The sequence below is a fragment of the Alligator sinensis genome, unplaced genomic scaffold (assembly GCF_000455745.1).
Source record: "Alligator sinensis unplaced genomic scaffold, ASM45574v1 scaffold111_1, whole genome shotgun sequence".
NCBI classification, from domain to species: domain Eukaryota; kingdom Metazoa; phylum Chordata; order Crocodylia; family Alligatoridae; genus Alligator; species Alligator sinensis.
Window position 1 is genome coordinate 4273280 of NW_005841875.1, and position 26341 is coordinate 4299620.

The 26341-nt window shown below is 39.8% G+C and overlaps 1 protein-coding gene across 8 annotated transcripts in view; it reads right to left on the reverse strand.

The window, feature by feature from the left end:
• Positions 1-26341, reverse strand: part of RAPGEF6 (Rap guanine nucleotide exchange factor 6) — a 232809-nt gene that overhangs the window by 39592 nt on the left and 166876 nt on the right. For 5 of the 8 annotated variants that reach the window (XM_014527875.2, XM_025196067.1, XM_014527876.2 and 2 more), the window contains exons 10-20: positions 26170-26328; positions 25269-25421; positions 24282-24446; positions 19540-19647; positions 16216-16419; positions 15575-15683; positions 12822-13065; positions 7752-7909; positions 6127-6141; positions 2738-2978; positions 310-693 (exon numbers count right to left, since the gene is read on the reverse strand). In XM_014527875.2, coding sequence (XP_014383361.1) covers positions 310-693; positions 2738-2978; positions 6127-6141; positions 7752-7909; positions 12822-13065; positions 15575-15683; positions 16216-16419; positions 19540-19647; positions 24282-24446; positions 25269-25421; positions 26170-26328 — 1940 coding nt within the window. The remainder of the gene's footprint in view (positions 1-309; positions 694-2737; positions 2979-6126; positions 6142-7751; positions 7910-12821; positions 13066-15574; positions 15684-16215; positions 16420-19539; positions 19648-24281; positions 24447-25268; positions 25422-26169; positions 26329-26341) is intronic. The other 3 variants (XM_025196070.1, XM_025196069.1, XM_025196068.1) reach the window with 1 other exon arrangement.

Below are 26341 nucleotides of genomic sequence, written 5' to 3' on the forward strand. Positions count from 1 at the left end.
CTGTTTATCATCACTATACATAGACAGGAAAGCGTGGGTAACAGTTAAGGAATAATCACATGAACAACAGCACAAACATGGAACGGGAGGAATTTTTTGATAATGGAAGAGACTGTAATGAAAGTATGAGAACCGTGGCAGTTCTTTTAAAATGGAATTGTGCTTGTACCACTCCAAGTTATAACAGTGCAAACAGTGTAAGTTAACAAACTTGCATTTGCTACTGTGCATAAGATACAACTGTAATTTAATAAGAATAAAAAACAATATTCAGATGTCTAAAAAACTGTCAAAAGTATAGTGCATTACCTTATAACTGCAAACATGGAATTGAAGTTCTTGCATTCTCGACAGTGGAGGGCAATTTTAATGAAATGTTTAATAATTTTCATTCTTTTGAGCTGGTTGGGCTCTAATAAAATTTCTGTGGCAACCCAAAATGTCTCTTGGTTAATGACATCCTCAAATTGTTTCAGGTGAGCATTTCCTGTTTTTGAGTCCAGCTTAAAAAGGTCATCAATGTATTCAGTAGGCTCAATGTTGCGAAATAATTCAAAGTCTCTCATTGAAAGCTGAGTTGCCACTTCAATGGTGCTCAGCTGAAGAAGAGATATTTGGCTCTCTCTGAGCAGCTCTTGGGCATCTTCATCTGAGCATAAGGTCTCTGTTTCCATATTGTTTTTCAGATAATACCTAAATATAAATTGTACAGTATAAAAAATAAAATTTAGAGCGACTTCTCTGAGGTTCTGACAGCACAAATAAATTTAACATTACCATTTGAGGTAGGCACTATCCTACCTTCAGAGATGTACAAACCAGACTCTAACACAGTGACAGAACAAGGAACAGAAGCAAAGGACAGCTCCAACTCTCAGTATCAGGCTCCAACTCCTGCACAAGACTGTTATTGCCAAAATAAAATCTAGTTTTCAAATACTTAAAGCCATTTTAATCTTTTCTTCCCTTCACCATTCACTTGTTCATATACACAGTTGTTTAGATAATAGCCTCTCTCATCAGCAAAAGGTCAGTACCTTGCCTATTTACAAATGCAGCAGTAAATTAACATTTTAGACTGACATCGATCCCAAGAAACACTGAGATCTTGATGTCATTTTTTCCCAGCTTTAAATGGAAATCATCATATTAGTAGGGTGCATAAAAAACAAAGTAGTAGGGGCAAGAAAAGGAGAAAAATCACTTTCACGATCCAAAGGAGATGACTTACAAATCTCTTTCATAAACTCTCACTGCTATCTGGCAAAGATGACCAAACAGAATTTTCTAGTTTATCATATTTCTCCTGGTCTGGATCAAGTCATCAGTCAAAAAGCTGAAACCCGTTGTGTTTGAGAGAATACTCAGAATAGTTTGCACAAGAATGGAATGATTTAGCAATATCAGTACATAGCAATAGTACATTTTAGAAAAAAGAATCTTATTGTGATACAGTAAATAAGGTAAATATCATCATTTTATAATTATTCCCTTTTTAAATGGGAACCACCACACATCTTATTCTCATTGGCTGATAGGGGTTGTGATCCAATGGCTGATTGTATTTCACTGCTTTTGTAGTGAAGTAATACCATGATGGTCCAGGAAATATGTGAAAAGAAAGGATTTTTGTGGGTGGTATTTTTTACTGGATCAATTGCATGGTTGGGACGAACCAAGACCAACTTTGGAATGCAATACACCCTTCTTCAGGTCCAAGTTCAGACCTGACAACAAGCTCTCTCAAATACACTGCATCCTTCCTCATGTCTGAGCTCAGCTCTGAAGACGAATGCACTGCATTTGAAAGCTTACCCAAGTCCATTACAACCAAAAACTTGGTCTACTAAAAGATATTACTTGCCTTTCATTTTTTTTTTTTAAATGATAAACAATATTGTCCTTGTATCGTCTGAATACTTAACAGCCAGATTGTCCAAGTACAGCTTGGTTATGTATTCTCTGTGTCAGGATAACATTGTAGCCAATACAAAAATGTCTGCAGGAGGACTCACTTCTGTGACCACAATCGTTTGAATAGGAGAAAAAGTACTGCATTTATGCTTCTTTTTTAAACTCAGTTTGAGAGTGCAGAAACAGATGCACTACCAGAAAAGCTGTTTTGCTAATGCCTGATCCATTAGGCTAGAAAGTTCCAGGAGCTGTTAGCATTTATGAGTTCCTAGCCAAATATAGTAAGTAGCTGAAGGAAACCTTCCTCCTAGTGCTGACAAATGGCACTGGAATTCAGTGTAATTCTACAATTTTACAGATGCAAAGCATCAGAAATCATAAGTACCAGAAGGCAGAAATACATTACTATCACCTTCAGGTAATAGTAATGTATTTCAGGCCTTCTTTTCCCTGCTCTAAGTGTGTCTGATATTCTAATTATGTACTGAATTGATGCATGAAACATTTTTTTCTGACATAAAAGCAGGAAAACGTAGATGTGTCAAATTCAGTAAGTGGATAATGCTCTATAATTACAGTTCAAAATAATTCAAGGCTACTCATTTGCACATTACCTAGGGCAGTAATTCTGTTCGCAAGTTTGTATACCAAAATAAACGGCTATGTTTTTAACTGTTCTCCAAAATACAGAGGCTTTTCTGGACTTTCTCTTCCAATTTGAATTAGGACACTTCTCTCCGATATGTTTTTTTTTTTTTTTTTCCAAATGCTTCAACATTAAAGGACACTAAAACCAAACCAAAAAAACCAAGGGCACATTTACCTTCCATTGAGCTGAATCCTGTCTGCTAATTTTGAGAACTGATCTGGAAGCCTTCTTTGTTTGATGACTCCCTCAGGACTAACAGACACCTCGCAGAGAGAGTAGGTCTCTGACGCACCCGTCAAGTTGAATTCATGCACAGCATGACTCACAACTTCTTTCGCTGTAGTGTCTTTGCTGATGATAATGTAACAACTCTGTTGATCTGCTTTGAAAACTCTAATAACTTGATCTGGAATATCTAAATGTAAGAAAAATACCTTTAAAATGCAAAGCTACTTCAGACAAAATATAAAGAGGTTTGATGTATTATACAGTAGCCAAAAAAAAAAAAAAAAAAGAAGAACCCCGTATGCCATAATCTTGACATACATGTTTATTAACAAACATGTAAAGGTTTATTTAAAAAATTACAAAAAAAAAAAGCACAGGCTGGATTGTAATCTCATTTAAAGTACTAAATTTATTTATTTTTCTGGTATGATCACGTGCATGCCGCAGCACAAACCACCTATTGCATTTTTTCTGCTTTGCACATTGTCACTTTAATTGACAGAAAGGAAAATCTCATAATTTGCATGCAAGCTTTCTAAAAAAACCCCCTAAAACAAACAAGCAAAGCCATACGAAAAATGAAAAAGGCAAAAAGGCTTTGAACAGCTTCAGAGTATTTTTTTCTGTTCAAGGCTGATCTATAGAACACCCCAGCCAAAAAGATAGCTCTTTATTCTGCATTTATTTAGAGTACTTAATATTTAGAAAATAACTGTTCTTTATGCAGATTATAGTAGGAAATAATTGATTAATGAGACATTTAAGTTCCAGGTTTAATTTACTGATTCATGTTCCTTGTGAACAATTTTCTTTCTGTTGAATATATTTGTTACAATTATTCAGTAATTATGGTTAATTTATTAAAATCACATCTTTCTGAGGTGGAAAAATTATGTCCGTTAAATTGGGACGGACCCTCCCCCCAGCTTTTCTGTTTATAAATTGACAACCATTCAATCTGGCACTTTTTTGTAGAACAAAAAAAAGAAAGATGGAAGATACCTTATAACAAGTGGAATTGTGACTATATTGTCTCAGAAGAGTCGGCTATCATGCCTTCTGATCTCAGAATTATTTTAGAACTAATTCTTGGAAAAACATATAATTGGCCCCCACATCAGATATTCAAACCTCTACTATAAAGAGACCTATGCTCTTTTTTCCTCCTACTGAAATTTGACCAGGCTTTACTAATTTACTGCCCCTCCGGGGCAATCTAAATCCATGGGCAGAGGTGTGACATCTTTCACACAGTGTGTGAACTCATGTTGAACTGTCTGGTCAGGGTCACAAGGCAAGGCACATGATGGCTAGGGTGAAAGAAATAAAGAGGCATCTTCAACAGATGAACCAAATATTTTCTCTATAAAAATATTTTTTGACCTATATACCTAGATTTTTACAATGACACCAGTACTCTAGTATTGGGAGACAAAGTAAATGAGGATTCTCTCTCTCTCTCTCTCTCTCTCTCTCTCGATATGAATATAGGTATCTACATAGATATAGATATAAAATTCTCTTTTACTCTACCTCCCAATACTACAGTATTGATGCCATTGTAAAAATCTAGGTATATAGGTATACAAATATAATCCTCTTTTACCATTATATACTAATAATATATATATTATTTATATGAAGACTTGACTCCTCTATCCCTTAACTTTTCCTCATTAAATGGGAAAAAATGAAGATCAGCTCAGGTGAACACCCAACTCTGAGCTTTTGAACTTTGGTTCAGCCATGACCAACAATACTTGTGGTAGAAAGTGTCATGGTTTCCGAAATAGAAGACGAGTAGTCATTTGTGATTTGATACCAGCAGGTTTACACAGCTGAAAGAAAAAAGTCTCAGCAGCAGCTGTAATCAAGGTGAAGATGGGGAAAAAAAATAAGTATTAAGAAAATGGTTTTCTAAAAAAGAAGTGCTGACTACTGTCATAGGCAGATAAGGTTCTTTGGGTAAATCTGATATCTTTTATTAGACCAACTGAAATAGTTGGAAAACTTCTTCATTGCTTTCACTAACTTTTCCACTACTGTGAAGTTTTATAGCAATACTTCTCTGGCTGGCTGAAGAGGATCCGATGAATTTTAAATGTTTCATGCAGCCGAGGCAGTAGCAATAAAAAACAACTTTTAGATAAAAATAGTTTTGTTTTTTTACAAAACTGCTCATTTAAAAGGGAAGTGATAAGAAAGGCAGGGTTGGAGAGCATTCTGAGCAATGTCTGGCTGGTGGCTTGGTATGTGGAGTGCTTGCCTAGGAAGTAGGAAATGAAGGTTTAAATCCCTTTGGATGAGAGGGGACTGAGAACCCCACTTGCCCACTGACTGGGAAGTGCTCTAGCTACAGGTTAACTATTGGGCTAAAAAAGGGCATGGTCCTTCTCCCCCAGCAGGTGCATGAGAAGGGCAAGCCTATTTTGCACAGGTAAACTGTGTGAAAGCACCAAAACTTTCAGTTATGTAGCTATCATATAGGCACATGAAGGTGAAACAGGATTTGCCCCTTAATGTTTATCCCTAGTAAAAACCTGGTATTATTGAAGAAATCCTGACAATTTACACTTATTGTGAGATTAATTTTCAGTTTTATGTTTAGAATTTATATACAGGTTTCTAGGCAGACAAGGTTCCTTGGGTGAATTTGATATCTTTTATTAGACCAACCCAAATAGTTGGAGAATAGTTATTAAGCAAGCTTTCGGGTTCAAAAACCCTTCGTCAGGTGAAGGAAGCTTCAGCAGTTGGTGTGTGCTCTTCCTGAAGCTTTCTTAGCCTGACGAAGGGTTTTTGAACCCAAAAGCTTGCTTAATAACTATTCTCCAACCATTTGGGTTGGTCTAATAAAAGATATCAAATTCACCAAAGGAACCTTGTCTGCCTATGTCCTTAGACCAACACGGCTACAACCCAAACCCCTGTATACAGGTTTCTAGCTTTCATTCTACAGAATTGTGCCAACTTGTATTTGTGATGCCATGAATAGAGTTGTTAAGTAGATAAAACTGAAAAATGAATTTTCACAACAGCCACTTTATTATTCTTGGTGTTGGCCTCATTCTGCAACTATTTTTATGTCTTTATTAGGACTAACTTGTATTAATTCAGCCCACTGTAAATGAAAGGATGCTAACCTCTGCAGCAGATCATCCTGATTCCCCCCAACCTTTCTGTCACCCAACAAAATAAATACTCGGCTTAATTATGAAATGCTCATACAGCACACACCTTTCGAATAGATAAGCAAATACTGTCACAAACTTGTTCATTTCAACAAATAAGATATGCAAGATAAAGTTTAGATATCAGTAAGTCAAAATACTTACAGTAAAAACCAACCGCTGCAGAAGCAAAAAGAAAAACAAATAAAATCCATTTAAGTTGATTAAAAAAAAAATATCAAGATCTAGACATAACTAAACTAATAATAATCAGAAGCATTAAACATTCAAAATGACTTTACACCTACTACAGACAAATCTGAACTATGAATAGGTTTTAAAAGATTAGTTAGCTACAGCTCATGACTATGGAAAAGCCTACCCAAGTTTTAAGTGAAGATGCTCAGGGAAAATGCACGGTTCTCTTGTAAGTAGTAAAAATGAATTTGCAGCAAATGCAAAGAGATTCGTCACAGATATGTATGCATAAAAATATTCATGTACACATCCCTTTTAAAAGAGATCTGCAAACTTACATAAATCTAAGTCCTAGCCATAAGGCATTTGACAGAACTTATAGTTATACATAGAACTTAGACTGGCAATAGGGAAACGTGACTCTGACTTGACACATTTACAGGCAACATACAATCAAATACCTCCTACAGTCACCCACTACTGTATTCCTGCAGCAGCAGCAATGCAGAGGGCACAAAGTTAAAAACTAAAAATATTTCGTTGAGGGTTTTTTCTTTTTTTATGATATATACTTGATTGATTTTAATGCTTATAAAAGTGCCTTCTGTGATATTTCTTCACAGCGGTCAAGTGGACAGAAGCCAAGTCATTGTGGCATGGGAGCTGGCAAAAGATGGTCAAGAAGTAGAGAGGAGCAAACAGAGCCTAGCTACTGAATAGGAAGCAAATCTATCTGTCTAAACCATTGGTGCTCAACCGTTTGACCCTGTGGACCAAAGCAGTAGCACAGGGCCCATCTGCAAACTGGGTCAGGCCTGGGTGCCCAGCATCATCCCCTTCCCTCCCTCACATGCCAGGATTGGGTCCCCAGCCCCCTCCTCAAACCAGGATTGAGCCCAAGGGCCCAGCACTGCCCTGCCCATTGGGATTGGGCACCACATCCAGCATGCAGGCCCTGGGGCTCCCCATGAGTCCAGAGTTTGGGCAGCAGAGGAGCAGTGCCACTGCCCCCACGCTGCCAAATTTCCATACCCATGGGGAGCCCTGCGGGCTGGATGACAGTGCTGTGGGCCGCTCTGGGTGGGAGGTTTAGACCGGCTGGTTTAAATACAGTTCTGCTTTTGCTTGCAGGAGCCAACTCAAAAGTTAGAGTGAAGCAGCGCTGAGTAGCAGGCTAAAGTGGTAAGGCTCTGTTTAAGGTTTTTTTGGACAGTTCAGGAACTGCCATGGCATGAACAAATGCCCACTGCATTTGACACACTGGCTTCTGGTAAAAGATGGAGGCTCCCCCCCGCCTCCATCTGCTACCTTTGGTTTAGCAAAAGTTGCAACCAGTGCTCAAATTAAGCAAATGCTGCAGAGCCTTTATTCACCGAGTTCATTGTTACTGACAATACTGCATAAATATTAAGAGCTTTTGTTTTAGGAACAGACAAATAAAAGTGGCTTAGTAGATTGGTTTTCATTAAAAAGGCATCATCCAAAACCACTGCATACTGATTTGTGACCTGGCCCTTATTTATTAGCTACTACACTGCTCTCTGGCTCTAAGCTCATTAAACAGACTCATCAGAAGAAAGATATTATTTTACCTGAAGGATTAGAAAAATCAAGAATGCTGGTTGTAGGCTGCAAAAGGTCCGGGCTGCTGGATGAAAGCGTTCCAGGGATAGGCATGATGGCCAGGCTGTGTCTGCACTGCCTTGTTCCAACAATGCTGTCATCCTGGGATTGACTTACACTGCCATCACTGCAAGACAATTAAAAAAAAATTACCTACATTTAGCCCATGCAGAAGTTTAAAAAAAAAAGAAAAAAATTACTGCTACTCTGCACGTACAAGGATGCAAAAGAAGAACAATCTAAGCACTAATTTCTTCAATAACAAAGCAGTACACAGCAGTGGCATTCATTAAAATGGTTTAACATACAGCATAATCCAGAAAAAAATGCCTTGCCGTCTAAACAATCCTTGTATAAAAAACTCTCCCACAGAAAGCAGCTCTCCTTTTGCTTTATCACCATTCCTTACTTTTATGTAGAATATTTTGGTAAAATTCAAATACGAGTACATACAAAATAGTGAGTCTTAGTGCAAAGAAATCCTCTAAGGATAATAGCACACTAGCTGCAAAAAGCAAATTACAAAACACTTACTGTGATTACCAAATATTTAAGTACTTCTACCCTGTATAGGATGTATTTGTTTGGTGGTATATAATGAAAGAAAAGTTGCTTACACTTGCATTTACATACTTGGGCATCTACTTCCATTTACACTGAAAATCTACAGAAATGGTTAAAGTGATGCTCAGCCCAACAAAGCACTGCAGAGAAATTTCTACCACGGTGGAACTATGCAAATCATCTGAACAGGACAGCTGACTGCGCTTTTACTAGTCATGGCCATCTATTTAAAATATGTATATTATATGCATATAACTTGCATCTGAAATAGCTCCTCAAAGGGGCTCTACATTCTTGAATCCAGAAGCCTCTCTGAGGGACCATGATGCTCCTGCTGTCCAGTTTTCTACCTCCAGTTCTTCCTCAGTTAAAAAGTGCTCCAAAGGATTGCATGACAAAGTACCCAAGGTCTGCAAAAAGCAGCACCAGGGATGCAGCAGAGCTGCTGCTGGATCCGCTTACTCCTGCAAAAAAGGACTCTCCAAAGCTAAGAGTTTGTCGAAAGAAGTTTTAGAATCACAAAACCATAAAGTTCCTTCCAAGTAAGAGGAAATGCTGATGTTTGTGCCTCACTTGCATGCCCTGCCTCTCTTGAATTATGTTGCTGCAATGCATTACCCAAGGAAAACATGGCAGGCGGGAGAGGTCTAATTACCAGGGATCCTGGTTTTCTCTGATAAAAAAGAATCCTCAATTTTCAAATTAAAAGTAGTAACCCAAAATCCACATTTTTCCATAATTAAAATGATATGCCACACAAATAGTGGCGTTTCATTTTAATCATGGAAAAATATGGATTTTGGGTTACTTTTTTAAATCCGAACATTGGGGATTTTTTTTTTTTTTTTAAATCAGAGAAAACCAGGATCCCTGCTCATCACATAGCAGAAGTATCAAGGATTATCAGCATTAGGCAGCAGTGTATGGCAAGCAAAACAGCACTGCAGCCCTGAGAAAACTGTAGGCCAAAGAAGAATCATTAAATATGGCCTCTCATCTCAGAAAGCCTTAACCACCAGCTCTTGCCTCAATAGGAAACCAGAATATAATCTGACTAGTAGCAGAGCATAGAATAAGCTTTTAACGTTTTACCTATTATTGAGAACAATTAGAGACAATCAGCTAAATTGTTAGGCTTCATGTATGTTACTTGCAAATTATTTTTTTTTAATTTCAATTATGAGGAAGACTGTGAGAAGCTCTACATCATGATTTAGAAAGAAAAAAGCTGGTCACATTTTGATTATCCTGAAACATTTTTTTTTTCTCATAATGAAACTAAAACTAATTTGTTTCTCATTCAAATGTACCAAGTGGGAGACCAGTTACTGTAACTGATGTATCCACATACAACTTGCTTCTATTTATAGTAGATGTGGTATTGCACAAAATGCAAAAACACACATTTATGTAGCATCAGTCATACAAAAGTATCCCAGGAGGCAGCAGTTTATTTTAATCAATTCATAAAAGTAACTTAGTGGCCACAGCCAGCATCTATAGATGTGGTACAGCACATGTGGGTAGGAAATAACAGCTAAATTTCAAGGATCAAGCACAGGGGAAGCTGAAAGCTGAGGCAACAGAATACAGTATTATTAGAAAAGGCGTGGAAAGTCTCAGAATAAAAAAGAAAGATGGATTTTTAGGTGGGATTTGAAAAGGGACAAGGATTTAATCAGTACAGACAGGCTGTTTCAGATAGTGAGGATAGAAAAATATCTAGTGTTGAAGATGTGTCAGGAATACGCTAAAGATCAGAAAAACATGGGTTACAGCCTGGGGAGAAGGGGATCAACTAAGACAAAGAATTTTGCTCCAATTCAACGGATAAGAAGCCAGTAAAGATATTGAAGAAGGAATGCTATTGTGATGCTTCAGGGCAGACAGAGTAAGTGAAAATTGGAAAATGGCGTTATGGTTTGAGTCCACTTGGAAAAGAAGGAGTAGGACTCGAGAGTAGTTTAGATGAGAAGAAAAGAAAATAAGAGTAAGCTTTTCAACAGTGAAGACAGCACAGAGATGTGATGCACACAGACAGCAAGAGTAGTCAAACATTAAGGGGAATTTGAGAAAAAATAGTGAACGAGGGGCAGCCAGGACTATAGTTTTGATGAAGGGTACTCATCAATTAGGGCATCAGTCTTGGACTTCATAACTTGAAGAAATTTATGACAAAATGGGGACTAACAAGATTAAGGAAAAGAAAATGTGAGAAAAGAAATGTCACAGGGCACGTCTACAAGTGACGTTATGTTGCCGTAGTGACGCACTACAGCAACGTAGCATATCACTATGGCGATGTAGCATCAGCGGGCACAAACCATGACACTGACGCAATGTCGCCATAGCAATGAGCTACCATGCTATAGAGCGTTGCTACAGTGACGTAACTGCTAAAAATAACCATGCGCCACCAGGATGGCGCAGTAACGGCTGTTACTACGCCATCATTTAGTATTTCCTAAAGCTAGTGATAAATGACAGTGCAGTCACAACTGTGCCATGGGGGGCACGTGTAGACACACCACACCCACTGATTATCAATTTAGGCAATGGTTTCAGGGTCCACAAACTCAGGAGGTTTTTAAGGCGTATATCTAATTAGTCCATGTGCAGCATTCAAGTTGAGATGCCATTCTGTTTTCACTTTATAGGGCTGCCAGTTGAAAGGCCTATCAAATCTGGTCATAATTACATTAACTGACATTAGGATAATGATATCACAAAATTGGGATCCATGTAATTGTGCAGTAACCTGGCATAATTCTACTTCAATACCCTACTCATTGCTCAAAGACAAAGGTCCGGTAGACTAAATACTTTTTTAGTAGAGGGGACAACAAATCAAATACGATGATGAAAACTTAAGGTTGAGACACTTTAAATTTAAAATGGAAAAGCTACTGGAATTATGTAAGGTATTCTTCATTATTCAAAAAGTGCACTGAAGTGAGGAAGCATCCATGGCTTGTTAGGAAGCTGTACTGATACACCCCCGTAATATATAATTAGGCAATTTCTTACCAAAACAGTCCCCTGAGAAGTGACGCAGTAACAGAAAGAAGACAATGTTGAAAAACAAGGAGAATACAGCAAACATTTTAACAGCTCTAGGCTTCTTTTGAGAAACATAAACAACAAGGTTTACACATAAGAGAGGAGCAAAAGTGAAGAGAGAAAAATCAGATGACAAAAACAAGCAGATGCAAAAGATCAATTTGACAATCAATGTCTGAACGTGAACTAACATTTGAAAAAACTAAACTAAGAAAAAGGCATTTCTTCGTCTTTAAAATGGCATCACATTTTGATCTCAAGTCATAGTAAAACACCCCTGCTATTTTCATAGAAATATTATGCCCTGAAAAAGTACTAAAGGAAAAGCATACCAGTTTGGTGCTGGCTAAGGGCAGGCAGAAGCTGTCCTACTTGATTAAAACAAGGAGGGACAGATAAAAAAAAAGCAAGCAAGAAAATGTTACTGAATTTCAAGAAAATGTCATAAAGGTAAGACCTTGCCTGTGCAATTAGTGTCTCAAGACAATCTGAATCCAGCAGCCTCTCTCAAGTGAAAGTGCTCGAGTCATAACTGACAAAGCACTAAGGAACAACAATGCAGGTGATAAAAGAGTAAACAGTTTGTCAGGTTAGGATTTTTCCACCTTTAATTTTTAACCTTTAATTATTGCAACAACTCGGTTCTACTTTGGTTAAAATCCTGTTGTAGTAACACGTTCATTCCAACTTAATAAAAGAGGCATTTTTCTATTTGCTAATCTAAAATATGTAGAACATGTCATTTAGATTTGCTGTCTTATCCAGAATGAGTCTAAACTCTTAAAATGATTAATAATTGAAAATGCTGCAAGTATAAGCAGTGTATCAAACCAAGTTTGGCATATAGAGGATAAGTCATCTTTTGATATATAGCACATTTGATATATTATATATTATAAATCAAAGAATAAACATTAAAGAAATATCCCAAGTTCAAATGCAGATACTGAACTGCATGCACAAAGGAAGAAAACACCCAGTAAAATCTTTTCCCCAAAACAGTTAAAAATGTATCATTTTAAAAAGGGTTTTGTTATAAACAAAAGGATCTGCAGAACCTTTAACACATCTACCCATTTTAAAAAAGAAAGCAAAATAATGAATACTTTTCAGTGCCAAAATTGCACAGTAAGATTCTCATATTCATACTATAACAATGGTGCTATGGAAAATAATGGCAATCAATCAGCTGTTTGAAATACAGACAAGCATACAAGATGATGGCAGAAAGAAAAGTATGTTAGAAAGTAGATAGTTGAAGAGAAATCACATTTTGGTTCAGTTGTATAGTTGCAAGTCATATTTGCTTCTGTTTTCTATATAAACAACCTTCACAAAATGTCGGATAATGTTACACCTCTTAGGAAACAAATTTCGACACAACAGCGCTGTTTTACCAGAACACTCTCACCTACCTAAATAGTTTTGGGGGCAAAATGCTGAAACGAGTCTTGTCTAAAATTTTCTTGATCCTATTTCTTCCACCAGATACAGTGTTTGCTTTCATTTTCTTGTTTCCTTTCTCACGTGGAAATATCTGTTCCATGTCTCCTGGCATATCTGGGATGGAGTAACGGTTATTTTTCTTTTCTGCAATTTTTGGAATATGTGGGACTCCGTTTTTCTCCTGGCCTATCCGGCTAAGCAGCTCCTTAAACACTGTAAAAGAAGGCAAGTTAATTATAATTTCTTTTTACCCACTGAAAGCTGTTCTTTAACTCTTCCTTTCATCCTCAACAATCATCACCATAATATTAATAATAAAATTTAATAATATTGTTGTAAACATGCTCACAGAAGATGCCTTTAAGGGCTTAGTTCTCTTCCCACTGAATCTGTGGAGTTTTGCTATTGCATACAATTCGAAAAGGAGTAGGCCCTAAAAAATTAGCAAAAAAGAATTGCAAAGAGAAAATATACTGCATTGTAGGGATCTTATAAATGCAAAGGAAAGTGGATTAGGAGAAATGTCATAACTTACATTTTTCTACATTAGCATATCCGGGTGCGTCTACATGTGATGGTACGATGCCGTAGTAATGCGTTACAGCAACATAGCGTCCGCGGGCAAAAACCATGAAGCTGCTGCTACATCACCGTAGCAACACATTTTCTCGGTACAGTACGTTGCTACAGCGACATAAGGGCTAAACATAACCGTGCGCCACCAGCACAGCGTAATACGGGCTGTTATTGTGCCAGCATTTAGTACTTACTTTTGGACTCCAGAGCAGTTTAGATGGGAGGAAAATAATTTTTCCTCTTTTACTTCTTTTGGAAGTACTAAAAGATGTTTAGTACTTTTGGGAGTACTAAATGCTGGTGCAGTAACAACAGCACCATAGGGGCACATGTAGACGCTCCCCCATCTAGCAAATGTAATTGCACTATGTTACCATTCACTATAGATAATTAGCTTCATAAAAGGGGAAACACTGCATTCATATCAATCAACTGTCAGTATTTATTGACTTTCTGTGTCCACATCTTTTAGGTAATGGGATGCAGATGTTTCCTTAAGCATACCTGTCAGACTGTCTGACACATTTCCAAGGCCATTTTCTTTCATCTTCAATAAAGTAGGTTACCAAATATAATCTGCACTAACTGCTCTTCTGCATTTATCAGCTATAACTGGTCAAACCCTTACACTGATACTTCCTGAAAACATTATACCACTAAAAACGTTCCACCAATCTTATCTGTGTTTCTGTTCACATATATATTGGATAAGATAAAACCTATACCCTCATCAACGTGTTTATTAATTTCCACCAAGGAGTTTATTTATTTATTTTACATCTTGGAGGTGGCTGAGATTAGACAAATGTTTTCAGCTGAAAACATATGGTGACATTCACACAATTTAGAGCTGCTCATCACTGAATTACTCATCTTTCTCCCCAAACCAGGCAGCCAACATATTCTAGTTACAATTTCCAAATCAAATTGCATGCTTTTACCACACAGCAAAATTTAGACTTTAACACCTTCATAGGAGAAATTCAAGTATGAGGACAGGGGTTCACTGATAAATTATGTGACTAGACAATGGCATAATCCCAGGTGTTTAGCACTCAATAACACATCAGGAAAAAGAGAAAGCACCTTGATATAATATTTTGGAGCAATAAAAATATTACTCAGAGCTCTCCCATATAAACCTCTATGTCCGCTGTTGTAATGCTGTAAATATAAGCATAGTGAACCAGACTATCCTGAACCTGACTATTTTTCTCTGAACAATGTAACCAGCAGAGGAAGCTGTACAAAGGGGTATGACTACTAATGTCATTTTCTATTAACATAAGTCACTGAATGCAGAGGATTTTTAAGACTGTTTTGTCCTTGTTTTGCTTGCGACAATAAACAATGTCTAAGTTCATGAGATTTTTTTTTTTTTTTTTTACCTCTACAGTGGTGTACAGAAAAAAGAAAGTCATTTAAGAAAAGAAAAATCAGCAGTGAACAAAGATAGATTACTAAAGGAAGAACATGAGCAAATGAGGCCCAGGAAGGAAAAAGACTATTAGAAACCCCATATGCAACACATTTAGTAAGTCAGGAAAGGGAAACCATGTGCGTTTTAGGGAAACCTCATTCTTATGACATCTGTGTTTGCACTGTTATTTGCACACCACCACTAAAGTCTGGTTGGTCTGACAGAGAGTGTAAAGAGGTAATTCTTCATTCTGACAATTCAAATCTAATATCATGCCACTGCTTTCTAGTTCAGCTGTAAAAGGCAGTCATGCTATGCTTCTGCCTCCCATTGTTAAAGTTGTAGGAAAACTGGATTTTACATTGTGGCAGAACACATGGCTGAGAAAAGACAGAGAAGTGAGTGGACTACTGATTCATGCACTCTGGGCTGGGTTTTAGAGCTCCATCTGTAGGCATTTTTCATCAAGGGAGAGTCAAGATGACCAATGGTCAACTGGGGCAGTTAAGCTGCTCGATGGTCGACTGAGGATTTGCCAAGGAGTCAAGAGTTGGTTGTACTTGCTCCATTCCACCTTACTTGCAATCCCTGGCCCAGGAGATGTGCCCACACAAAAGGAGGCACGGCTGGAGTAAGTCAGGTGGCTGAGGAACCCTTCCAGCAGTCCTGAGGTTTTCAGGATAGGAACATTGGTTTATTTTATATTGGATAGGAAAGCCTACTCACCAAAAATGTTTGTCTTTACTGTAATGGAAAGATGAGTATTGTTCCTCAAGATTTCAAGGGCTTTCACAAACGTAATGTTCTCAAAGTTCTGCCCATTTACTTCCATTATCTTTTAAGGGGGAAAAAATAATTTTTAGACTGAATATCTTTAACTGTCTTCAATGCTCTAAATGTACTATTTAATGAGATAAAACAGGCACCATAAAAATCTTCAGAGGCTACTATACTGCTATCTTTATGGATAGTACAAAAATAGTAGATAGTACAAAACCATTCCTTAATTTAAAAAATCCTAATACTTAAATGTAAAAGGTTCCTGTATACAAGTCTATATGAATAAACAGGCTTATAAATTACTTTTGATAGGTTATAATTACAGTACATCTCTTTAACAGTGTTTCTTAAAACAAACCATTTTCATGATACTTTTGACTTTTCCATAGTATTTTTAATTTGAAAAAACAATTCCATGTTCAAAGTGTAATCCTTCAACTAGCACAGAGTTCACTCAGAAATGAGCAAATGCCTACTATTTTAAGTCTTTTAATTTCAAATGAATATGTTCTTGAATATGCTGTAACTGGTCGACAAAGTATTGTTAAAATTACATTGGACACATGAATATTTTTATGGAGCATTACCTGATCGCCACGCTTCAGCCCAACTTCTGCTGCTTTGCTGCCTGTTTCTACAGTCTCTACAAATATACCAAAACCCTTCTCACTTCCTCCCAGGAGGCTGAAATACAGAGGCGAGTCTCTGGAAGCCTTCTGCAGGGTAATCTGCCTCCATTTTGCCTTGGCAGCACAAGCAATATTCAACAACCTGAGGTGCCCCTTCATTTTCTGTAAACAAGAACACACACAAGTAAATACAATGTTTCTTCCACTAGAACTGGAAACATGATTGATAAGAAGGATCTACAGGAAAATGAAATTATATTTTTAAGAATCCAGCTCTTAAGAAATAATCCCTGTTATTTCTTATTTAGGGCAATTGGCTAGTTACCTTAGGTGTCTGTACACGAATGCACAGAGCCTGGGAAACAAGAACTGGAAGGAAGAATTGGAAGCCCCTGCACAGTCACCGAGCTACGACGTGATCGGAGTAACAGAGACCTGGTGGGAGCTCGCATGACTGGAGCATGGTCATGGGCGGGTACAAACTGTGCAGGAAGGACAGGCAGGGAGAAGAGGAGGAAGAGTTGTGCTGTAGGTAAAACAGCTGTACGATTGCTCACAGCTCCAGTATGAAACTGGAGAGAGGCCTGTTGAAAGTCTCTGGGTTAAGGTTGGAGGGGAGAGCAGCAAGGGTGATGTTGTAGTGGGGGTCTGCTATAGACCAGATGAGGCTTTCTTCAAACAGCTAGCAGAAGGTTCCCGATCATAAGCCCTGGTTCTCATGCGGGATTTCAATCACTCTGACATCTGCTGGGAGGGCAATACAGCAGTGCGCAGGCAATCCACAAAGTTTTTGGACAACTTCCTGGTGCCAGTGTCGCATCAGCCAACTAGTGGCCATGCTCTTCTTGACCTGCTGGCTCACAAACAGGGATGAACAGGTGGGGAAAGCAGCAGTCGTTGGAAAGCAGTGACCACGAGATGATTGAGTTCAGGATCCTGAGGAAAGCAAGGATGAAGAGCAGCAGAGTACAGACCCCAGACTTCAGAAAAATAGACTTCAACTTGCTCAGGGAACTCATAGGCAGGATCCCCTGGGAAGCCAGTCTAAGGAGGAGAAGAGTCCAGGAGAGCTGGCTGTACTTCAAAGAAACTAGCAAGAAACTAGATAGACTAGCAAGTATGGCAGAAAACCAGCTTGGATTAGCAGGGAACTCTTCAGTAACCTAAATCACAAAAAGGAAGCTTGTATGTGTAATCTTGGACAAATAACTAGGGAGGAATATAAGCATTGATCGGGCATGAAGGGATGAAGTCAGGAAGGCCAAAGTGCAATTGGAGTTGCAGCTAGCAAGGGATGTGAGGGGGTAACAAGAAGGGTTTCTACAAGTACGTCGGTAGCAAGAGGAGGATCAGGGAAAGTGTGGGTCCTTTACTGAATGGGGGAGGCAACCTTGTGATGGAGTATGCTGAAAAGGCTGAAGTGCTCAATGCCTTCTTTGCCTTAGTCTTCACAGGCATGGTCAGCTCCCAGACTACTGCACTGGGCAGCAGAGTTTGGGGAGGAGGTGAGCAGCCAACAGTTGCAAAAGAACAGGTTAGGAACTATTTAGAAAATCTGGACGTATACAAGTCCATGGGGCTGGACAGGATGCACCCAAGAGTGCTGAAGGAGTTGGACAATATAATTGCAGAACCCCTGGCCATCATCTTGGAAAACTTATGACTATCAGGAGAGATCCCGGATGACTGGGAAAGGGCAAACATAGTGCCCATTTTTAAGAAAGAGAAAAAGGAGGATCCAGGGAACTACAGACCAGTCAGCCTCACCTCAGTCTCTGGAAAAATCATGGAATCCCCAAGGAATCCATTTCAAAGCACCTAGAGAAGAAGGTGATTAGGACCAGTCAGCATGGATTCACCAGGGGCAAGTCATGCCTGACCAACCTGACTGCCTTTTATAACAAGGCGACTGGCTCTGTGGATGTGGGGAAAGCAGTGGATGTGATATACCTTGACTTTAGCAACTCTTTTGATACCATCTCCCACAGCATTCTTGCAAGCAAGATAAGGAAATACAGGTTGGGTGAATGGACTGTAAGGTGTATAGAAAACTGGCTGGACCATTGGGCTTAACGGGCAATGATCAATGGCTCGAGGTCCAGTTGGCAGCCACTATCAAGTGGAGTGCACCAGCGATTGGTCTTGGGGCCAGTTTTGTTCAGTATTTTCATCAATGACCTGGACTATGGCACAGACCACCATCTTCCTCAGAAAGTGTGCAGATGACACCAAGCTGGGGACAGCAGTAGATACGCTAGAGGGTAGGGGTAGAATTCGGTGACCTAGACAAATTGGAGTACTGGACCAAAAGAAATCTCATGAGGTTCAACAAGGACAAATGCAAAGTCCTGTACTTAGGACAGAACAATCCCATGCACCAGTACAGCTCTACAGAAAGGACGTGGGGGTTACAGAGGACAATAGGCTGAATATGAGCCAGCATTGTGTCCTTGTTGCCAGGAAGGCTAATGGCATACTGAGCTATATCAGTAGGTGTGTTGCCAGCAGGTCAACAGATCTGATTATTCCCCTCTATTCTGCACTGGTGAGGCCACATGTGGAGTAGCATTCAGTTTTGGGTCCCCCACTACTGAAAGGATGTGGACAATTTCGAAAGTCCAGCAGAGGGCAACAAAAAAAATGGTTCTGGGCCTGGGGCAGATGACTTATGAGGGCAGGCTGAGGGAACTGGGCTTATTTAATTTGGAGAAGAGAAGACTGAAGGGGGGATTTAATAGCAGCTTTCAACTACTTGAATGGGGGTTCAAAAGATGATGGAGCTGGATTGTTCTCAGTGGTGGCAGATGACAGAACAAGAAGCAATGGTCTCAAGTTGCAGCAAGGGAACTTTAGATTAGATATGAGGATGAATTTTCTCACTAGGAAGATAGTAAACACTGGAGCAGGTTACCCAGACAGGTTGTAGAACCTCATCCTTGGATGTTTTTAAGACCCAGCTAGACAAAGCTTTGGCTGGGATGATCTAATTGGTGATGTTCCTGCTTTGAGCAAGGGGTTGGACCAGATGACCTTCTGAGGTCCCTTCTAATCCTAATTTTCTATGATTCTTGGAAAACCATAGAGGCAGAAAAATGAATACTGTCTACATCATTTTACTCCTGGACTTGAGATAATCAGTTATGATTTAGAACAAATAAGTTTCTGTTAAAGGTGCCTATAAATTGCCACCATGTAACACAACTCTTTTTTATATTCTCAAATCAGATAAAAAATAAGACACCAATCACCGCAAGGCAAGATACTGATTACTTATAAACCTACCGTATTTTCCAAGTTTTTTTCAAATTCTTCCAGAAAACGTGTCATAGCAGGATCTCCTTCAAAATCATTAAAATGATTGTTTACCCACAATAAGACCACTCTGGTAACCTGGAGAAATAACATTGACACAAAGGTGCTTTAATTGTGGTTCCTGTTGGTGTTTTGGAGGGAGAGGATAGGAGAAGTAGTTTGTTTGGTTTAGTAATTAATATTAAGATATAAACATGACAAGATGTATATGCTATAAACTAGGGCTATCAATTAATTGTGACTAAAGCATAAATCATTGTTTGTGTTAATTTTTTTAATGCAATTATTGCATTAAAAAATGCGATTATTGCATTAAAAAATGCAATTATTGCATTAAAAAAATGCAATTATTGCATTAAAAAAATGCAATTATTGCATTAAAAAAATGCAATTATTGCATTTAAAAATGGTTTTGGATCCTGCATCCAGTCTCCGCTCCGCCACCATCACCGCATCCTCCAGGCTGCTCCGCAGGGCAGCGGTGGCAGTGCAGAGGACTTCAGGGCAGCCCAGGCATGGACTCTGGGGGGCTGCAGCAGGGTGAGGAGGGGTGTGCACAGGGCACAGACATGCAGCCGCAGCCTGCATATGGCCAGAAACACAGCCCAACAGCATGTGGAGTAGCACACAGCAGGTAAGTCTGTGAAGGAGAAGGGGCATGGAGGGGTATGCGGGGTGCAGATTGAAGTCCCCAGAAGGAGGGAGTCAGGCAGAGGCAGGGACAGGGGCTGGGTGGTTTGTGTGATGAAACCATGGGCAGCTTGTCCAGGGGAGCAGGGGAGCTCGGGCCACTGTGCACAACCCCAGGGGAGGTCTGGAGGGCACATGCCTGCCGGATTAGTGCACAGGGCAGAGGCAGGTTGCCACTGTGCAGTGGGCTCTGCTCCCCACTGCTGTTGCCTTGAGAGCCACATGATGCCATGCTGTGCCTCCCACCACCAGGTAGGTAGGGGACCAGGTGCAGCCAGCAAGCAACTCTCAGGACAAAGGCAGGAGGGCACAGAGCCTCAGCATGCAGCCCACCTATGGCCTGTGCACAAATTTGTGGGGCACATGCTCCCCATGCCTCCCCCCAAGGTGCACGCAGCAATGGGAGCCCCCCATGCCCCAGATGAGCCGCCCATGGCTCTGTCCCATGACCCAGCCCAGCCCTGGAGCACCACTTACCCCAGCCCCTGCCCCCATATATCCCTTCCCTCTCCCACACCCATTCCCCCACACAGACTTACCTGCTGGGTGGTATTTGTGCATGTGTGTCAGCCCCTCACTCCCAAGCCACAGCCCCACCCCAGCCCTGCTGCTGCCCCTCACTCCTGACCTACAGTACCCTACATCCTGCCAGAGCATGTGGGAAACCCCCTCCCCAGACTCCAAAAGACACATACCCAACAGCCCCCCCCCGACACCTTCACAAATTCCACCCCCACACATGCCACCCCCAACCCAACCATACACAGTACTCCCCATCACTGAGTTTTTCTGCACGTAAATTTTGAGTTTGTAGCTGTGCGATTAAAATTGTGATATAATTGTGACTAATGTTTTAATTGCGCAACTAACTGTGATCAATTTTTTTAATTGGTTGACTGCCCTACTATAAACAAATCTGACATTCCATTGTTTTCAGCAGTAAGTTCACAGTCTTTTCAAAGCTCAAAACTATAAACAGGTCATTTTTACATTTTATCTTGACTGCACAATTAAAATGATGAAGTAAGGGAAAATCAAATTGGATCTGATGGCCTGTATTACTATTTTTCTTGAACCTGCACTTATCCTTTCCCCTTTTATTTGTAATTTTCTTTGCTTAATTCAGGAACCTTAAACTTTCATTCACTGTCACAGTGAATGGTCATTTCTTTAAGAATAATTTATAGGAAATACACTATAATAATAAAATATTATATTCTGAAAGCTTTTTCACTAACTTTTGATACTGCCTTTCACTGTGCTACAGAATTCTCGTAAAACTCTCATAATACAGTAAATCTGTTTCATAGTTTCATAGCTGGTAAGGTCGGAAGGGACCTGAGCAGATGATCAAGTCCGACCCCCTGCCATGGCAGGAAAGAGTACTGGGGTCAAATGACCCCAGTAAGGTGTTCATCTAACCTCCTCTTAAAGACCCCCAGGGTAGGAGCCAGCACCACGTCTCTTGGAAGTTGGTTCCAGGTCCTAGCCGCCCTGACAGTGATGTAGCGCCTCCTGATGTCTAGTCTGAATCTACCCTCTGCCAGCTTGTGACCGTTATCTCTTGTCACTCCTGGTAGTGCTCGTGAGGAACAGGGACTCCCCCAATGCCTGCTGGTCCCCTCTGACTAGTCTGTAACAGGCCACTAGATCCCCCCTCAGCCTTCTCTTGTGGAGGCTGAACAGGTTTAGGTCCTGTAGCCTGTCCTCGTAGGGCCTGCCCTGCGAGGCCCCGATCATGCGAGTGGCCCCCCTCTGGACCCTCTCCATGTTGTCCACGTCCCTCCTGAAGTGCGGCGCCCAGAACTGGATGCAGTACTCCAACTGCGGCCTGACCAGTGCCGCATAGAGGGGGAGGATCACCTCCTTGGACCTGCTTGAGATGCATCTGTGGATGCATGAGAAGGTGTGGTTGGCCTTCCCGACCGCATCCCCATGTTCATTTTGGCATCAATAAGATCCTTTTCTGCCTCTGTGCTGACAAATAGGGAGTTCCCCAGCCTGTAGTTATGCTGCTGGTTCTTCCTCCCCAGGTGCAGCACCCGGCACGTGTCAGTGTTGAAACCCATCCTGTTCTCATCCGCCCACCCCTGTAACATGTCCAGATCCGATTGCAGCCTATTCCTCCCTTCTAGCGTGCCCACATCCCCCAACACATTAGTGTCGTCGGCAAATTTGAACAGGGTGCTTTTTACCCCCTCGTCCAAGTCGCTGATGAAGATGTTGAACAGTGCAGGCCCAAGGACCGAGCCCTGGGGGACCCCACTGCCCACATCCCTCCAGGTCGAAAATGACCCATCCACCACCACTCTTGGGGTGTGGCCCTCCAGCCAGTTAGTGACCCATTTGACTGTGTAGGTGTCGACACCACAGTCCCCTAGTTTTTTAATGAGAATGGGGTGGGAGACAGTGTCGAAGGGCTTCCTGAAGTCCAGAAAGACTACGTCCATTGCTACCCCTGCATCTAAGGATTTTATGACCTGGTCATAGAAGGCCACCAGGTTGGTCTGACAGGACCTGCCTCTAATGAACCCATGTTGGTTGCCCCTAAGCATAACCTCCCCTGCTGGCCCCTCATGGACATGCGCCAGGATAATTCTCTCAAAAAGCTTCCCTAGGATCGAGGTAAGACTAACTGGCCTATAGTTTCCTGGGTCCTCCTTCCTCCCTTTTTGGGAACCACATTGGCCCTTTTCCAGTCATCTGGCACCACACCAGAGCACCACAAATGCTCATAAAGCCATGCCAGGGGGCCTGCAATGACCTCTGCTAATTCCCTCAGCACTCTGGGGTGGAGATCGTCAGGACCAGCTGATTTAAAGTGCTCAAAAATCCACATGAACAAAAGTTTAACAATGACAGCAATTTCACTCCTTAAAAAAATGTATTCCTTCCTGTTTTATCTGCTGAGATAGCTTTTTTCCTTGCAAATCAAAAATAAAAAAGTAAATGTTGCCATATGCAACAGTGCTAAATTTCCACTTACATAAAAATGGTGTTGAAACCATGGCTTGATAAAAAGTAGTTTACATTCTTTATCCCTATGCTCTCAGTTCATTTTTAAAAGTCATGTATTGAGAGGAAACACTTCTTTTAAGTATATGCTGTTTCAGAACGTCCTGTCACTAGAGTATCAACTAATATAAAATAGAAGTTAATTTCAAAGGTTTTTTGTAGACCTGCACATTTTTTTTTTTTTTTTTTAATAAGTGATGGTGACTGTCAGAGTGAACAGCAGAAAAGTAGAAAAAAGCAACTATATGAAACACAGCTGTAAGGCACAGGAAAAGTGTGTAATTTTAGAAACTGGCTTCTTCACTGCTCTGCTATTTTGTTTTAGCTCAAATCTAGTATATACATGATAAAGTAGAACTAGAGCATTATTGCCACCTTTTAAACTAATAGGCTATAAACTAAAACCCCAGACTGCATAACTTTTTCCTATGTGAGAGTACAGTTACCTGACAGCTAGTCACACCTCCATTTCCAGAAGTATTTTTATTAGTTGCCTTAATGGGTGGTACCATGGTCATAGAAAAATGCTTGATGCATTTAAAAGCTGCATTCCACAAAAAAAGTAGAAGACAGATGCAATGCATCGCCATGAAAGAAACACCTATATGCCCAAGAAATTATTTGCTAATAGAAAAGTTTTTTTTAAGAGGACTCAGTGTGTTATTTATACTCAAAATATAGGACAATATAGCAAAATATTTACGCCATGTGAAATTCATCAACATAGGTCTAGATTTGGATGCCATGAGACTTGATGGTATTTGTATTTTAAAATCAGAGACCATGTACTGTAAAGGGATGCACGGGTGTATCAGAATTTGAAATCAAACATTACATGCCTGCAACAACATGAAAGAATGTTTCCTGATGCTACTGAAATCATACATCATTCTTAAATAAATTATGCTTTGATTATTTTGGAACCATCACAATTTAGCAGCTCTGCAAGTGAGGATGCATTTGAGAAATTTTCAGCAAGAATATTTATCTGTAAGTCATAAACAAACCTTATCCCTGAGGCTATCTACTTTAAACCACTCCAAGAGCTTATCCCCAACTTCCAAGGGGCTTGAGAGAAATGTTCTGTATGTTAAAAGGAAGTCTTCTATATATGTTGGATCAACGATGGAATGCTCTTCTATTAAATGTGTGATGAGTCGCTCAGGTGTTGCCTTAAAAATAAAAAATAAAAAAAAATTAAGGGGGTTTCAGAAAACGATACACAGTTCCTAATCCTACTCCATGACACTATCCAGACTTTAGATTAGATCCATGCAATATTTTCTTTGCCTGATAAACTCTTAGAAAGCGATCAGCAAAAACAGGTTACATCCAGATCTCCCATTTCTTTCTTCCTGGACACTTTTGGCGCCTATACACAAGCGTGGAGGCAGCTCTGGCATGTGGAATTCCAGTGCGTCGGAACAGACTCGATCAATCAAATCTGCTGGAGCGTGGCAATTACTGTGCTTTAGCAGTCTCCTGTGTCTCATGTATCAGCATCCCCGCACTTAAAAATGGCAGCAGGGGTACTTGAACAAGTCATTTTTAAGCATGGGGACACTGATACAAGACATGGCAGTGCTTTAATTAGAGCAGCTCTTGGAGCTGCTCTAATTAAAGCACAACCCCCCCCGGAGCACTGTAAAAAAGTGCTCTTCATAGGAGTAGCAAGTTGCTAGACAAACGAGTACATTTCCTAGGTTAAAAAAGCAATTAAGTCCCTCTTCTAAACCAATACAACATATATAGACAGTAGATATAAAAACAGTATAATTTTTAAACAAAATCAAAAAAAAAATCTTTGCTGAACAGATCCTACTTTACTGACAAGGAACGGCTAGTATATTTACATGAAAATCTAAATCCTTTCTAATCAAACTGTTTTAGAATAGATAAAACTGAACATCTGTCCTGGGTTCTCACCATATTTTTAAAAAATAACGGTGTAATAGATTGACAAGAAAATTATTTAGCAAGTAAAGAAAAGTCACCTTAATAACTATGTGTCCTTTCCTGGTTCCACTGCGATCCAGCTCTCTGTGCTCCTTTACCATAACAATTTCTCCTTCTTCCTCAACTTTATGAGTGTTTTTTTCCACATGGTTCAGAATGCGCCAATAATCTTGCTGGGCTATGCATACAAACTGTGCCAGAAAAACATGGGGACACTTAACAAATCTGTAGTAGGTAATCACACCTCCATGCACCAAACCCGGACCCATGTTATACAGCAGTGCTAACTTACCATTTGACATCAATCCAGTTCTGTCCTGTCTAGTTCCAGTAGATATTAAATTATGGAATACAAGTGAAATTACTATAGGATAATATATTTAACAAAATGCTGTACTCTTGTTGGGCTCTGTAAGAAGCAGTCTTAAAAGAGAACTTACTTCTTTAAAAAGTGGAAATGTATATTCTCTATTTAACTGTGCTTGCTGCATTTCAGATGCACAGAAACAGCATGACTAGGGTCCTTTAACAGCCCACGACTTCAGCACAAATAGTTCCTGTTTCTCATGTGACAGCAAACGGAAAAAAAAATCTGAACTACCAAAAAAAAGAAGGAAAATTGCAACTAACCTAAGATCAACAAAATGAGGTAGAAATTTTCTTTATTCTATTTCTAGAAAAAGGTAATTGCATTAGATGAAAACAGACTATTTTTGAACCCTTAAAATCATAAGAGGGTTATAGGCAGACAAGGTTCCTTGGGCGAATCTGATATCTTTTATTAGTCCAACCCAAATAGTTGGAGAATAGTTATTAAGCAAGCTTTCGGGTTCAAAACCCCTCATCAGGCTAAGGAAGTTTCAGCAGTTGGTGTATGCTCTTCCTTGATGGAATGAAAAGTAAAGAAGCCAAGAGGGTTATATGTATATATAAACTTACCTGACAGTCATCTACTTTGGTTCTAACCACTCCATTCATATACTGTTTTTCCAGAGAAGGAGTAATCCCAAAACTATTTCCCATACAGAGATTTTCAGTTTTCCCATCTGGATAGCTGATCTCCACAGTGCCATTTAAAATAACATACCAAGAATCAAGCTAGAGGGAATTA